Source organism: Apteryx mantelli, chromosome 28 (assembly GCF_036417845.1).
Source record: "Apteryx mantelli isolate bAptMan1 chromosome 28, bAptMan1.hap1, whole genome shotgun sequence".
Taxonomy (NCBI): Eukaryota; Metazoa; Chordata; class Aves; order Apterygiformes; family Apterygidae; genus Apteryx; species Apteryx mantelli.
In genome coordinates this window covers 2,379,096-2,392,231 of record NC_090005.1, presented here as the reverse complement: position 1 = coordinate 2,392,231, position 13,136 = coordinate 2,379,096, and the positions used below count along the sequence as shown (strand labels likewise).

General features: G+C 69.6%; 1 protein-coding gene across 1 annotated transcript; it reads right to left on the bottom strand.

Annotated features, from left to right (window-relative positions):
• Positions 1–2,660: 2,660 nt before the first annotated feature.
• TBKBP1 (TBK1 binding protein 1) lies at positions 2,661–12,684 on the bottom strand. Its single transcript, XM_067312035.1, has 9 exons — positions 12,463–12,684; positions 12,259–12,381; positions 12,063–12,167; positions 11,719–11,872; positions 11,084–11,253; positions 10,897–10,946; positions 4,062–4,180; positions 3,069–3,856; positions 2,661–2,834 (listed from the first exon to the last, which is right to left on the bottom strand). Exons 1-9 carry the CDS (start codon positions 12,682–12,684, stop codon positions 2,706–2,708), a joined length of 1,860 nt encoding a protein of 619 aa, XP_067168136.1. The 3' UTR covers positions 2,661–2,705.
• Positions 12,685–13,136: the final 452 nt, after the last annotated feature.

Genomic DNA, 13,136 nt, shown 5'->3' with positions numbered 1-13,136 from the left:
GAGGCCGCCCTGGAGCATGAACATCCGCGCCAGGAGGGACAGAATCCCCCCGTGCAAAGCGCAGACCTCTCCTCTGGGCCTGGGATTCGCTGTCGACAGCCACTCTGCTGCAGCCAAACCGGGTCACAGCCCCCTCCCTCGTGAGGCACCCGAAAAGGCCTCCCAGCCTGGGGCCCCGCCGAATTTCTTCCCTCTCCTCGGGGCAGGTCGCAGGCTCGTTATCGGGGCGACGTGATTCCCGTTAACGCGTCTCATCGCCAGCAGGTGATGCTCAGCCCGAAGGCGCCTCTGCTCAGCACTGCTCACGGGGGGGGGGGGCTGCTGCCCATCCGTCCAACCATCTGTCCGACACGAGCCTGCTGCCGTCACCCATTTCAGCACCCATCGGGGACGCTCTGCATGCCCCCGGACCCCTATTCCCCCCCACCTGGGCTCCGGCACAGGCCGGGCCCATCACCGAGGCGTCGTGCCCCAGGGCATCCCTCCCTGCCCGGGCGCCCCCGAGGCCGGGGCTGGCTGCGGCGGCCGGGCCGCGGCTGCGCCCTGCCTCGCTCCTCGGGGCTCTCCACCCCTCGGCGTTTCGCTTACCCGACACCTCGCTCGCTGTTTGCTTCCTCTGCGGTTTCAACCCCGCTGCGTTTCGCAGCCTCGCGTCTCTCCCGTGCCCGCGCGCGCGATTTTTTCTCGCCCAGCAGCTCCTCGTCGGCGTCGGGCCCCCGCTTCATCCCCTCGCCCCGCTCCCCAGAATAAAGGGGATGAGGTGCCCTGTGCCGGGGTCCCGGCATGGCCCGGCGGGTCACCACCACCCCCTTTTTATCCCCCCCAAAACTCCCCAGTGCCGTTCACCATCCTGGGAAAGTGCTGCAGCAAGAGGCGCCGGTGCAGAGCAGGGATGCTCGGTGCCGCTCCGACCGAGCTGAGGCCGCGCAGGGCTCGTGCTCAGCCTGGCTCCAGCCCTGAAGACCCCGAGCTTTCCCAGGATGCTGGGCAAGTTCCGGGCAGGATTTTCCCAGGGTGTGAGAGGAGGGAGGCGAAGGGCCCCCACCCTGCTGGGTGCTGGCAGCGGCGCTGGCCCCGCGGTGCCGGCGTTCGCCCGCGCCCCTGGGTTTGGTTTTGCATTTGGTTGCCCTATTTCTTCTCGCCCGCCCCCCCTCCCTCCCTCCCCGCCAGCAGGACCAGTAAACCTGAAACACCCGGCGGTGCTGGGAACGGGGCCGGGCGCCGCTGGCGCGAGCAGGTCGCTGCAACGGGCACCCTGAACCCAGTCACCCGCCTGCTCCGAGCGCCCGCCGCGGGAGCCGGCTCTGCCCGGGGACCCTGCGCTCGCCGCGGCCGGGACCCGGCTCTCGCGCCAGACGCGTCGAAACGAAGCTCTCGCTGCGCAGCCTTTGCACCCTCCCTCCCGCGCCCCGGAGGGGACCCAGGCGTCCGGGGCCCCGTCCTGTCCCGTCCCGTCCCATCCCATCCCAGCCGTGGGCAGCTCCCGCCGCAGGGCTCGCGCGGACCCCGACAGAAGAGGCGGCGTTGGCCCCCGGGAGTGTTTCAGGCGCTGGGGAAGGGTTTTATTGGACTCGGTAGTGTTTGGCAGGGCGCGGGGCCCGGGGGGGGGGGCCGTCACCACCGTCGCGGTGGCAGCACGGAGGGGCCGGCAGCGCCGCAGCCCTTGCTCGGCACGTGCGGACGGGCGCCCCGTCGCGCGGGGGGGGGCATGCAGCACGGAGCGGGGCCGGGAGCGCGGCCTGGGGGGCGGCACGGCACGGCATGGCACGGCGGACCCCCCCCCCCCCCCCGCCCCAGCAGGACCCCCTCTCTCTCGGCTCCCAGCCTGGCGGCTTTGAGGTAGATTCAACGTGGGAGATGTGGGGAGGTGAGGCGGGGGGGGGGGCGACTATTTCCAAGGACTGTTGCAGCCCCAGAGGACGGGAGGGGGGGGCGAGTGGAGCCGGACCCCGGGCGAAGGGATGGGGGGGCGCGGGGGGGGCCGTGCCGTGGCGGTGGAGACGCTCGCTCAGGCCAGAGAGAGGGAGCTTGGATGCAGACCAGTTCCCGCGCTCCCGGCGCTCCGGCATGGCGCCGTGCCGGGGGACACATGCCCGCGGCGGGACGGTGCTCCGGCACCGGGAGCCGGCCGCGACGTGCAGCAGTGGGTTTCGTTTCTCAGCAGCATCGTTGCAGGGAGAAGTGGGGCCGGGGCGGGAAGGGGTGTGTGTGTGTATGGGGGGGGGGGGGCAGCGCTTTTAATGTAAAAGCCTGGAAAGATGCTTGAACCGGTGGGACGAGGTGGCCGGGGGGACCGAGGACAGGCAGCTCCTGCCCTTCGCCTGCTTTCTGGGGCCCGGAGGCAGGATCCGATCCCTCAAATCCTCCCTGAGATCAAGCAGAGAAACCCGAGGGCAGGGGGGGCCCTGGCGAGCAGTGGCCCCGGCTGGAGCATCCGCCCCCTCCGGCTTGCACATCCAACGGTGCCGCGGATCCAGGCACGGGGCAGCAGGGGAGAGGCGGGAGCGGGAAACCCACTTACACGCGAGGCTGGGCCGGGGGCCGGGGGGGCTCCGTCAGTCTTTTCGTAGCTACTGAAGCCTCGGAGGTATTTAGGGAGCCGCGTCGCTCCGCGTGGTTTCATGCAGCATCCAAAAACGGGGGCGGGGGGCAGTCCGGGGCCGGGGGGCACAGCGCGGCACGGCGCGGCGCGGCGAGCGGCGCCCTCAGATCTTGCTGTTCTCCAGGTGCGAGTCGATGTGCTTTATCAAAGCATCGTCCGGGTAGCCGACGGGGAAGGCCAGCTGGCAGAGCGGGCAGCTCCGGATGTCCGAGTCCGCCGTCTCCAGCAGCAGCTGCGGGGGGGCAGAGAGGGAGGGAGGAGCGCGGGGGTGACCCGGCCACTGCTGCCGCTCAGCCCTCGCCGGGCGGCCGAAACCAGCCCCCTTCCCACCCCCGTGCTGTGGGTGGGAGCATCCAGCATCCTCCTGCGGCGGAAGGATGGGGAAACTGAGGCACACGGCAGGGCGGCCGCGCTGCCCGGCCGCCTCCTCCTCCTCCTCCTCCTCCTCCCCGAGCCCAGTGCTTACGTTGATGGAGGGCCAGGACTGCGCGTGCTCGGCCCGGGCGTAGGCGGCCGCCGTCCGGTGCGCGGTGGCGGCGGCGGCGGCGGCGGGGATGGGGAAGCCGGCGCAGAAGGAGGCGCAGCGGATGGCGCCGGCCTCGGGGCTGGGCGGGCTGGGCACGGCCCAGTCGTCTTCGTCCGACGACTGCTTCTCGAAGCGCACGTGCTCCTCGAAGGGCGCCCGGGGGCTCGGCGGGGCGCCGGCGCCGCCCAGGTAGAGCTCGCCGTAGGGCCGCGGCTTGGGCAGCGTGGAGGCTTCGGGCTGCAGCCAGAGCGAGCGGCTCTGCTGGTACAGCGCCACGTTGCTCACCTCCGAGTAGCTCCGGCGCCCTTGGAAGCTCGCTTTGATGTGGCGGCTCGAGGGCTTGGCGTAGACCAGCTCCGGCACCCCCCGCTCGCCGGGCAGCCGGTGCGGCGAAGCGGCGGCCGGAGCCGGGCCGGCCAGCGGGGCCGGCGAGCGCCGCTGCTGCCCGGGCGACTGGCTGGCGGCGGCGGCAGCGGTGGCGGCGGCGGGGGCCGGCGAGCGGCGCTGCTGGGCCGGCGACTGGCCGGGTCCGGGGGCCGGCGAGCGGCGCTGCGGGGCCGGCGAGGGGTTGCCGGCGGGGGCCGGCGAGCGCCGCTGCAGCGCCGGCGACTGGCAGGGGGGTGCGGGCGCCCGGCCCGGCGCCGCGGGCGAGGGGCACTGCGGGGCCGCGGGCGAGCGGCGCTGCTGGGCCGGCGAATGGCACTGGGACAGCGGCGAGTGGCGCTGGCCTGCGAAGAGAAGCAAAGCAAAACGCTTTGCAAAGCTTTTTGCAAAGCAAAGCAAAGCGGGGACGGATGCACCGGCAGCCCGGCACCCGCTCCCGGCCGGCTGGGGCAATGCCGGGGCTGGATGGGGCTCCCCGCTTTGCAGCCCGCCCCCGCAGCAGCTCGGTCGCCCCGTGCCCGGGGCTGCCGGCACCGGGTGTCCCCTTACCGCCGTTGAGGCTCTTCTCCTGCAGCAGCGCGCGCAGGATCTGGCTCTGCAGGGCGCTGAGGCTCCGCAGGCGGCACAGCTCCTCCGTCAGCTCCGTGTAGGCCAGCGCCAGGTTGACCCTGCGGCGGGGCAGCCGGGGGTGAGCGGCACGGCCCCGGCTCCGGACGGCTGCCGGACTCGCCCCAAGCTAACCCGAACCTTCACTTTTTAACTCGGAAAGGAAAAGTTTCGGCCACCGTTTCCCCCCAAATTGCAGTTCAGCGACTTTCCCGTGCCCCCCCGGCAGCAAACCCTGGGGTCCCAGCTCGGCCGCGGGAAAAGCACCGGCTCCATCCTCCCACCGCACACATCAACAGCCTTCAAAAGCCCTGCCAGATGCATCAAGTCTCCCCCAACTTGCGTGTCGCTTTTAAAAAAACATATTCGCTCCGGTGATGTGATGGGAGAAACCCATCTCCCGAGGTTAGCGCAGGGCTGTCAGGCCCAGCTTGTCCTCCACCGCGCGCGGACGAGTTAAGCTGAGAGGTTGTGACACCCCAGGGACCCGGGAGACGCCACTCGTAACAGCAGCCGACAGGTCTGGCTGGGCGCTCCCTTCTGCGGAGCCGTGATTTTATCAGTGGGAAAAGAAAAGAAAAGAAAAGAAAAGAAAAGAAAAGAAAAGAAAAGAAAAGAAAAGAAAAGAAAAGAAAAGAAAAGAAAAGAGAAAAGAAAAGAAAAGAAAAGAAAAGAAAAGAAAAGAAAAGAAAAGAAAAGAAAAGAAAAGAAAAGAAAAGGAAAGAAGAAAAGAAGTTTCACTCCCCAGATTCCCACATCATGTCCCCGGAGGCCCGGTGGCCTTTCCCTGGTGGCAACGAGGACATGAGCACAGGCATCTTCCCTGTCTGGGCCGGACACAGCCCTTCCCCACGGTCCTGACCATCCCTGTCCCCATCCCGTTCCCACTCCATGGCCGGGGCAGCTGTGCCCAACGAGCCACGTGTGACGTTTCCCAAACCCGCTGCGTTTGGGATTCGTCCCGGCCCCGAGGGGGATTTCAGGCCTCCGCTTCGCACTCCAAATCCCTGCTAGAAGCGGCTGCGGACCAGGGCCAGCTCCGTGCACCTGGCTGCCCCGCGGGGACGAGGTTTCCGCGGGCCGGACGGCTCCCACGGCGCTTCCTCCCCCGGCAAACGCCCTGACCGCCCGCGGCCCGGCAGCGCGCAGCCCCGAGCACCGACACCTGCGGCGGGGGAAGAGCCCCAAAGCGGCCGCGGCTCCCCCGGGGCTGCGCCGGGCTTCGGCACCGCCGGGGTCTGCCCCGGCCACCCACCCACCCGCCCGCCCGCTCGCCCGCCCGCCCGCCGCCCCCGCGGCCCCGCTGCAGCCCGGGGAGGAAGCGCGCGAGCCGCAGCGCCGGGGCGGAGGCGCGTGCAGCCACCTCGCTGCCGGCTGCACGGCTCTGCGCGGCCACAAGGCGCCGGCCCCCCCCGGCCGCGGATCCCCCCCCCTCCCCGGCATCCCTCCTGGAGCGGCCCGGCGAGAGCTTTCGCGGGGCCTTTGGGGAGGTTTCGGCGCGGGAGGCGAGCGCGGAGCGGGGCTGGCGGTGCCCGAGCCGCCCCGCCACCACCCGAGAGCGAGACTCGTTTCGGGATAAACCGTGGGGTTTTGATACGTAGCTGCAGATAAGATGTGAGAACAAAACAGCTGCCGAAAAGGCGGCCGCCCACGCCTGCCCGGCCGCGCGAGGGCGCGGGGAGCCGAGCCGAGCCGCGGCGGCGGCAGCGCCGGGAAGGGCCGGCAGCCGATGCCTCGAGCATCGCCGCCCGCTTCGCGCCACGCTCACCTTCCCGGCGGGACGGACAGACCTCCCCGTCCCTTCGCAGCCCCAAAAGGCCCGGACGGGGCACGGGGACGGCTCCCGCCTGCCCCACGCTGGGGTGGTGCCTTTTTTTTTTTTTTTTTTTTTTAGGGTGCATCCTATTTTTAGGGTGCAGCTTCCCCTCTGCAACCCCCAGGTCGCCCCTGGAGGGAGTCGGTGCCGGCCGGTAGTGGAGCCTGGGCAGGGGCCACCTGGCCGGGAAGGGGGTCGTGCACGGCGGGTACCCCAAATCCAGCTGAACCGGGGGCTGACAGGATGCCCACTGGCAGCCGGAGAAATGGCCCAGGGGCTCCGGAGACCTGGCTCCAACCCTGCCCCAGGCCAGCGGCGGGAGGTGCGGGGCAGCGCGTGGGAACTGGGGCAGCGTGCGGGAACCAGGGCGGCACATGGGAACCGGGGCGGCCCGCGGGAACCGGTGCCGCTTCCCCTGCCCTGGATCCCCCCCGCGCAGCGGCACCCAATACTCATCTCCCCGGCGAAGCGGTCGGCGGCAGCCGCCCGGGGTGCGCGACAGAGCGCTGCCGCGATCGGCTGAGAGATGCCAACCACATCACGCCTCTCCCGCGAGATGGGGCCGACCACGGCGCGGCCGGGCTGCTGCAGCCCCGCTGTGCGCCAGCGGGCAGCACGAGGAGGAGGAGGAGGAGGAGGAGGGCCGGGACGGCACCTCCCGCCGGCACCACCATCCCGAACTGCCCCGAAACGCTCAGCCCTGCCCCGGCGGTGCCAACCCCAATCCTGCTGCAGATAACGGCGGGGAGGGATTTTCCTAGGATGGGGGCAGGCAGCTGCCGGTGACGACCGGACCTCGCGCCTATTTTGCCTTTAATCCCCCAGGCCGGCTCTGCGCGGGATGGGACGGGACAGGACGAGCCGTGCTGTCACCCCGTCGAGGGCACCTTGGCCGCCCCAGGGCGGCTTTGCCGCAGCGCTCTCCCCTCCGGCCCCATCCGCAGCGCGGCACGGGGCCGGCAGCCTCAGCACACCGGGGCCCTTCCCCGCGCCTGGGGCCTGCGGTTCCCTGGGGAGGGTGGGGAGAGGGAGGAAGGGGTGACTTCGAGCGAGGAGCGCCTGGTAAACAAGAACGCCAGCAAAGAAACCCTTCAATAAAAAGCACAAACCGCAGGCTTATCTGCTGCCTCCGCGTGGGCAGGGGGACGGGCAGGGGAGAGCGCGAGCCGGAGCCGTGCGGAGGGGAAGCGGCCGGGCGCCGAGCGCAGCCTCGCCGCCCCCCTTCGCCGCCGCATCGGGCACCGGCAGCGAGAGCCGGGTCGCGGAGGCGCTTTGCAACGGAGAGGCTCGGAGGTCCACGAGCCCAGCGACAGCCCCGGAACGGGCACCCGCTGCCGGCTCTGCCAAGGAGACGGTGCCCAGGACGCCCCAGCCCGAGGGAGCCGGCAGCCGAGCGAGCGCCCCGCTGGCGAGCCAGCCCCACCGAGATTCAGTAAAACAGGCAAAAGCCAACCAAAACGGCGCCGGTGGCTGGTGCATCGCGCGGCCCCGCAACGGTGCTGGCAAGGCAGCTCCGTGCATCACCGCCGTGGTCCCCAGCGAGGCCGGGAGCCAGGAAGCGGCGCTTTCTCGCGTCCCCCTTGCCGCCGGCAGAGCTGGTGCCGCGCTGTTATTTTGCCGTTCGCACCGCGGCCCAGATTTCTCGGCCGCGAGGAAGAGCCGCGAGCGTGAGAGACGGCAAAAACCAAACCACCGAAGCAGGCGGCAAGCAGATACCGCTGCCCGGACGGCTCCGCTGAGACCTTTCATTGTCGTGACAGTAGTGATTCCCCAGCACGGATCAAGGGAGGAGGCTGCCGGGCCACACGGGAGGCAACGGCTTGGGTCTGCCCCATTTCGGCAGCATCGGTGTTGGCCTCCGGAGGCCAGCGAGGATGCCAGCGCCGTTCCAGTGCAGTGGCACCGGGAAGTGGCCCTAAAGCCGATTCCTGCCCGAAGAGAGCGGAGATTCCCAGCGGCTGAGGCAGCCCAGCGCCTTCGGGCTTTGGAAATCTCCTTCTTCTCTGTCTTCAAATCAAAAGAAAAATACAGAAATCGAAGGCAGTGAGTCAAATCCGAAATTCTTCTTGCCTTTGCGGGCACACTACAGAGGCAGGCTGACTAATTCAGCAAAAGAAAGAAAGAAAAGTCACCCAAAGATTGAAAACACAGATAATGCGTGTTTCGTACCCAAAAGTGGTGGAAAAGAGCAGGTTACAAAAAAAAGCCTTATTTACAAGAAAAGACAACTCCGGGGAGGTAAATTTTGTTCCAAAATTAAATGTGAGTCCGTCCAAGCCGGCTCGCCGAGGCGGCGGCGTGGGCGCCCTGCCCGCGCCCCGGCCCCGCGGAGGAAGGAAGGGGTGTCCGGCGCGGGCCACATCCTGCCGCCGCGCGAGCCCGCCGCACCTTCTCGCGGGCCTTTCGCCACTGAGGAGGGGGAGGCAGATTGGGGGGGGTCGAAACGCAGCCCCGAAACACGGGGTTTGCTCTTCACGGTGCCTCGGGGCAGAGCGGCGCCTGGCCGGGCTGTGCCTCGGTTTCCCCTGCCCAGCACCTGTTTCCCTACACGGACGTCGGGCTCTGACCATCGAGGGCTTGGGAAGCATTAAGAAACTGTTTTATTGCCCTTTGCAGCCTGGAAATCCCAGGAAGGGGGCCGGGGAGGAGAAGGGCCGGGGCTGCGCTGCCGGTGCAGGGACCCGTGTGGCCGAGTCCGGCTCTCCACTGAACTTTGCTAAAAATAATTAGATGAATTAACGTGAGGGCAAAAAAATCCAGTGAGGGTTATCGATGGACATGATGGGGCCGTGGCGGGATGCAGCCACAGAGGCGATGCTCGTCCTAACCCCGCTACCGCCGCCCGGGGAGGAGACAGCAAGGAGATGGGATCAGGCCCTGCCGAACGCCATACCCCCGGGTGGAAATCACTGCAAATCAGGGAGAGCGAGGCGCTGATTTACGCCGCGGAGACAAGAAACAGCAAAAGCATCCAGCGCATCAATAAAAAAAAAAAAGGAAGGGGGGGGGCGGGAAAACAAAAGAAAAAGTTTCCCGGCGCCTCCCGCGTTCTCCGTGCCCGCGGGCCCCCGCCGCGCGCCGCTTCGCCCCGCTAACGAAGCCGCCCTGCATCCGCGCCGTGCTGCCCCGGGGCCGGGGGCCGCGGCCGAGCGGCACCTCCGCCGCGCCGCGTTAGCGAGCCCGTGTGCGCGTCAGCTCCGATCCGTCCACAGCTCAGCGGCCGGGGCCGCGCGCCCGCCCCGACGGCCCCGTCTCCACCGCGCCGGGCGGCTGCAGAAGACAAGTTGCCTCGCCATGGCTTGACCGAACCCCGCGGGGCTTCAGCATCCTCTGGTTAACGGCACGGGGGGGGAACAGGAATAAACCGGGAGCGCTGCGAACCTCTCTCGGCAGCCCAGCGCCCCTCCTGGGATGCTCACGGAGGGAACCACACGGCCACAAGCCTAAAACTGCTGGGATATCAGGGTAAGGGAGCCATTGCCTAATTAAAAGTTCACGGACAGCTGTTTTGGGGGAAAATCACATGCACCGCTGGGATCATCAGTTCCCCGGCCACGGCGGGACTCTGCCCTGGGCCCAAAGTGCACCGTGACGGAGCCGCTCTGCACCCGCTGATCCCCGGGGTCGGCGCCTGCGGAGTCTAACGGGGCTAATTAGCGCCCTTGAGCGTGGGAACTGCCAGTGCGGGAACCGCTAGCGCAGGAACTGCAGGTGCAGGAACTGTCAAGTGCCCCAAAACTTGGGGGGGGGGGGGTCTTGGCCTGAGACCCCCCAAATTTAGGGGTTTCTTAGCCCTGGGATAAGTCGCCAGCACGCGCAGCTGCAGCAGGGGCAAAGGGTTGAAGCAGGGATCCGCGGGCACAGTGACAGCTCCAAGCCGAGTTAGGCTGTTGCAATAAACCCGCTGCGGGGTTTGGTGCAAAGCCAGCGTGCACCGGAGACGGGGGCACCCCGGAGCATCCCCTCCGCGTCGCCCCGCAGCCCCGGCAGCCCGGCCAGCTGCGCGGCACGGCGGCGGCGGCGGCAGCGAGCCGTCAGTGCCCTCTGGAGGTGGCGGCACGCTCGCCGAGCCCGCGCCGCCCGGCCTGTGCGGTGCCGCACACCGGCCTCCCCGCACCGGGGCCGCCGGAGAGGAGCCGCAGGCAGGCATCAGCCGGGCCGGCGGCACCGAGGGGCTCGGCTGGGACGCGTGCCGGCGCACCAACGCCCGAGGCTGCTTTTGCAACCTGCTCGCACGCCCAGCTCCTCTGCAAAGGCGAGCGGCTCCCGTTTCCTGGCATTTTCCCCCCAAAACCTCCGGGGCCGGGACCGCGTGGGTGCTTTCGGGGTGCAGAGGGCCAGGTGCCTGCAGGGGTCATGGCCAAGGCGAACGCAGCCCCGTTGCACATCTGCGTGGCAGCAGCGGGGCCGGGCTGCCTGGATGCTTCTGCTCCTCCTTTGTGCCCAGAGCTGGAGCAGGGCGAGATCCCGTCAGCTTGTGGTATCCCAAAGGGGGGGAACACCCTGGGGACGGCGGAGCCACCCCGAGACTCAGCCCACGGAGCCGCCTGCGCCAAAACCGCCCCCCTCCTCCCCGAGCCCGGCACCAGCAGGAGGAGCAGGTCGCGCTAACGAGGAAGTCATTAATCGTGGGGCTGGGTGGCAGCGGTGCCGGCGGGCGAAGCCTCGCTGCGGCTCAGCTTTCCGCAGCCGAAAGGAGATGCAGCAGAGCCGCGTTTCCCTGGCCGGGGTGTGTGTGCGGGGAGCAGGTCCCCTTCTCTGGCCAGGATTTGCCACGGCTTGTTCGGATGTAGATGACTGCAAGGACCTGAATCCATCCACCAAGGCGATGGGGACCCATCACGCCGAGCATCCTCCGTCCCGCCCGCATCCCGGAGACCCCCGGGAGCATCTGCACCCGCACGTCCCCTGCCCTCGCCCCGTGCATCCGCCGCCCCCCGGGACCCCCCGCACGGCACTTACTGGTCGTCGCCCACCTTCTTCACCCAGGCCATGTCCCGCTCCGACTGCTCCTGGGGAGGGGAAACATCCCGTGAGGCCCCCAGCACCCTGAGCCCCCGGAGGAGACGCAGCCCCTCGGGGAAGGGGGGTGCAGGGGTGCATCCCGGGTCCCCCCGGCCACGGCTGCCAGTCCCCATGTCGGCCGTACCTGCGCCCGGGTCTCCTGCAGGTGCTTGAGCTCGGCTTGCAGCCGTTCGCACTCAGCTTTGAGGTGCTCCTCGCGGTGCTGGGCGCGCTGGGCCTCCTGCCGCGCCGCCTCCCGCTCGGCCTCCAGCTGCTCCAGGCTGCGGCTGGGCCAGCCCACGGGGCAATCCAGCACTGCGGGATGGGCACGGCTCAGCCCTGCAGCGCCGGAGCGCCCGGCCCCACGCCGCTGCCCCCGCGGCGCAGGGCACCCGGGGCTGCCCCGCGGGGATGCTCGAGGCTGGAGTGCGGCAGGGAACGGGGATGCCCCGCAGGGATGCTCGAGACCAGAGTGGGGATGCTCAAGGCTGGACAACAGCGGGGACTGGGGCTGCCCCCCGGGGATGCTCGAGGCCGGAGCGCGGCAGGGAGCAGGGATGCCCTGCAGGGATGCTCGAGGCCGGAGCGGGACTGCCCCATTGGGATGCTTGAGGCTGGACTGCAGCGGGGACTGGGGCTGCCCCACGGGGGTGCTCGAGGCCGGAGTGGGGATGCTCAAGGCCAGAGCATGGAGAGGACCAGGGCTGCCCTGCAGGGATGCTCGAGGCTGGACCGCGGCGGGGAGCGGGGTGGCCCCCGGGGCGGCGGGTCGCGGCTCACCGTGGCTCAGGCCGGGGCTGCCGTGCAGCGGCAGGAACGGCACCTCCTGGCCCGGCAGCGGGGCGCTGAGGCTGCCGAAGGAGCCGCCGTCGCGCTGCCGCAGCTGCTGCTCCAGGCTCCGGATGCGGCTCAGGTGCTTCTCCACGAGCGACCGCTGGCGAGGGGGGAGCGGAGAGAGGGGTGAGCCCCGTCGCCGGGAATTCAGCGGATCAATCCCCCTCCAAGATTCCCGCGGCCGCACGCGAAGGCAGCGAGCCTGGGGGCACCCGGCTCCCACTGCCCCGGGGCCGGGGGGACATGGGGCCGAGCCGAATCGGGATCGGGATGGGGTGGGGGGCACCCACCATCTCGCTCAGCTCCGACTCCAGGTCGCTCTTCTCCACACAGAGCTTCTCGTAGGCCTGGATCATCTCGTCCAGCTGCTCCTCCCGCTCTTTGCTCTTCTGCAGCTGCAGGGGAGGGAGGCGAAGGTCCGGCCGGGGCTGGGGGGCGCCGGCGGGGACCCCCCCCCACCCCGGGACGCCCCCGGGCGCCGCTCACCTCGTGCTGGAACTGGTTGAGCTGCTGCTGCAGCGACGCCTTCTCGCTCTTGAGCAGCGAGGTCTCCTTGGCCTCGTAGACGGAGAAGATGTGCTCCTCGCCGAACTCGCCGATCAGCGGGTACTGCGGAGCGGGGAGCCCTGAGCACCCGCCCGGCCCCGCCGAGCCCGGCGCCCCCCCCCAACCCATCGCTGCACCCCTCACCTTGAGCTCGTAGGTCTTGAGGCGCCGCTTGAGCGTGGAGTTCTCGCGCTCGAGCCCCGTGAGACGGTTCTTGATGTCGTCGTAGGCCGTGATGAGGGCGAAGTGGGAGGCCGAGCACATCTCGCCCGAGAGGTCCGTGTTGGGGCTGTCGAGCCAGTCCTCGTCCTGCCCCAGCGCCTCCTGCGTCAGGATGCTGATGTCGTCCTCGAACATGGTGTCCATGACGCGGCGCCTGCGGGGAGAACGGCCCCGCTCAGCCCCGCGGCTCCGGCCTGGCCGAAGCCCGAGGATCTCGGAAGCAGCGAAGGGCGACGGAGAGCGGAGCCGCCCCGCTGCTGTTCCCGAAACCGAAGCCTGGCCGTCACCTGCCCGGCTCTAATCCGGCAGCTTTCCTTGGCCCGCACGGATGCCGGTGTCCCAGGATCCCGGCCCGGAGAAGGGCCACCGCGGCGGGACGGGGAGCCAGGAGCTGCCGGGGGACGAGGGAAGCGGAGCCGGCGGCAGAGCCGGGCAGCGTCCCCAGCCGAGCAGCCCCCGGGGGGCAAAGCGACTTTCCCACATCCCCCCGGAAGCAAGCGCCAGAAATAGCGGCCTGTGCCGATGACTCCTACCCTGCCGCGCACCCCGGGGCTGTTCCCGGCCGCCCACGCCCCGGCGGCGGCGCGGAGCCGCTG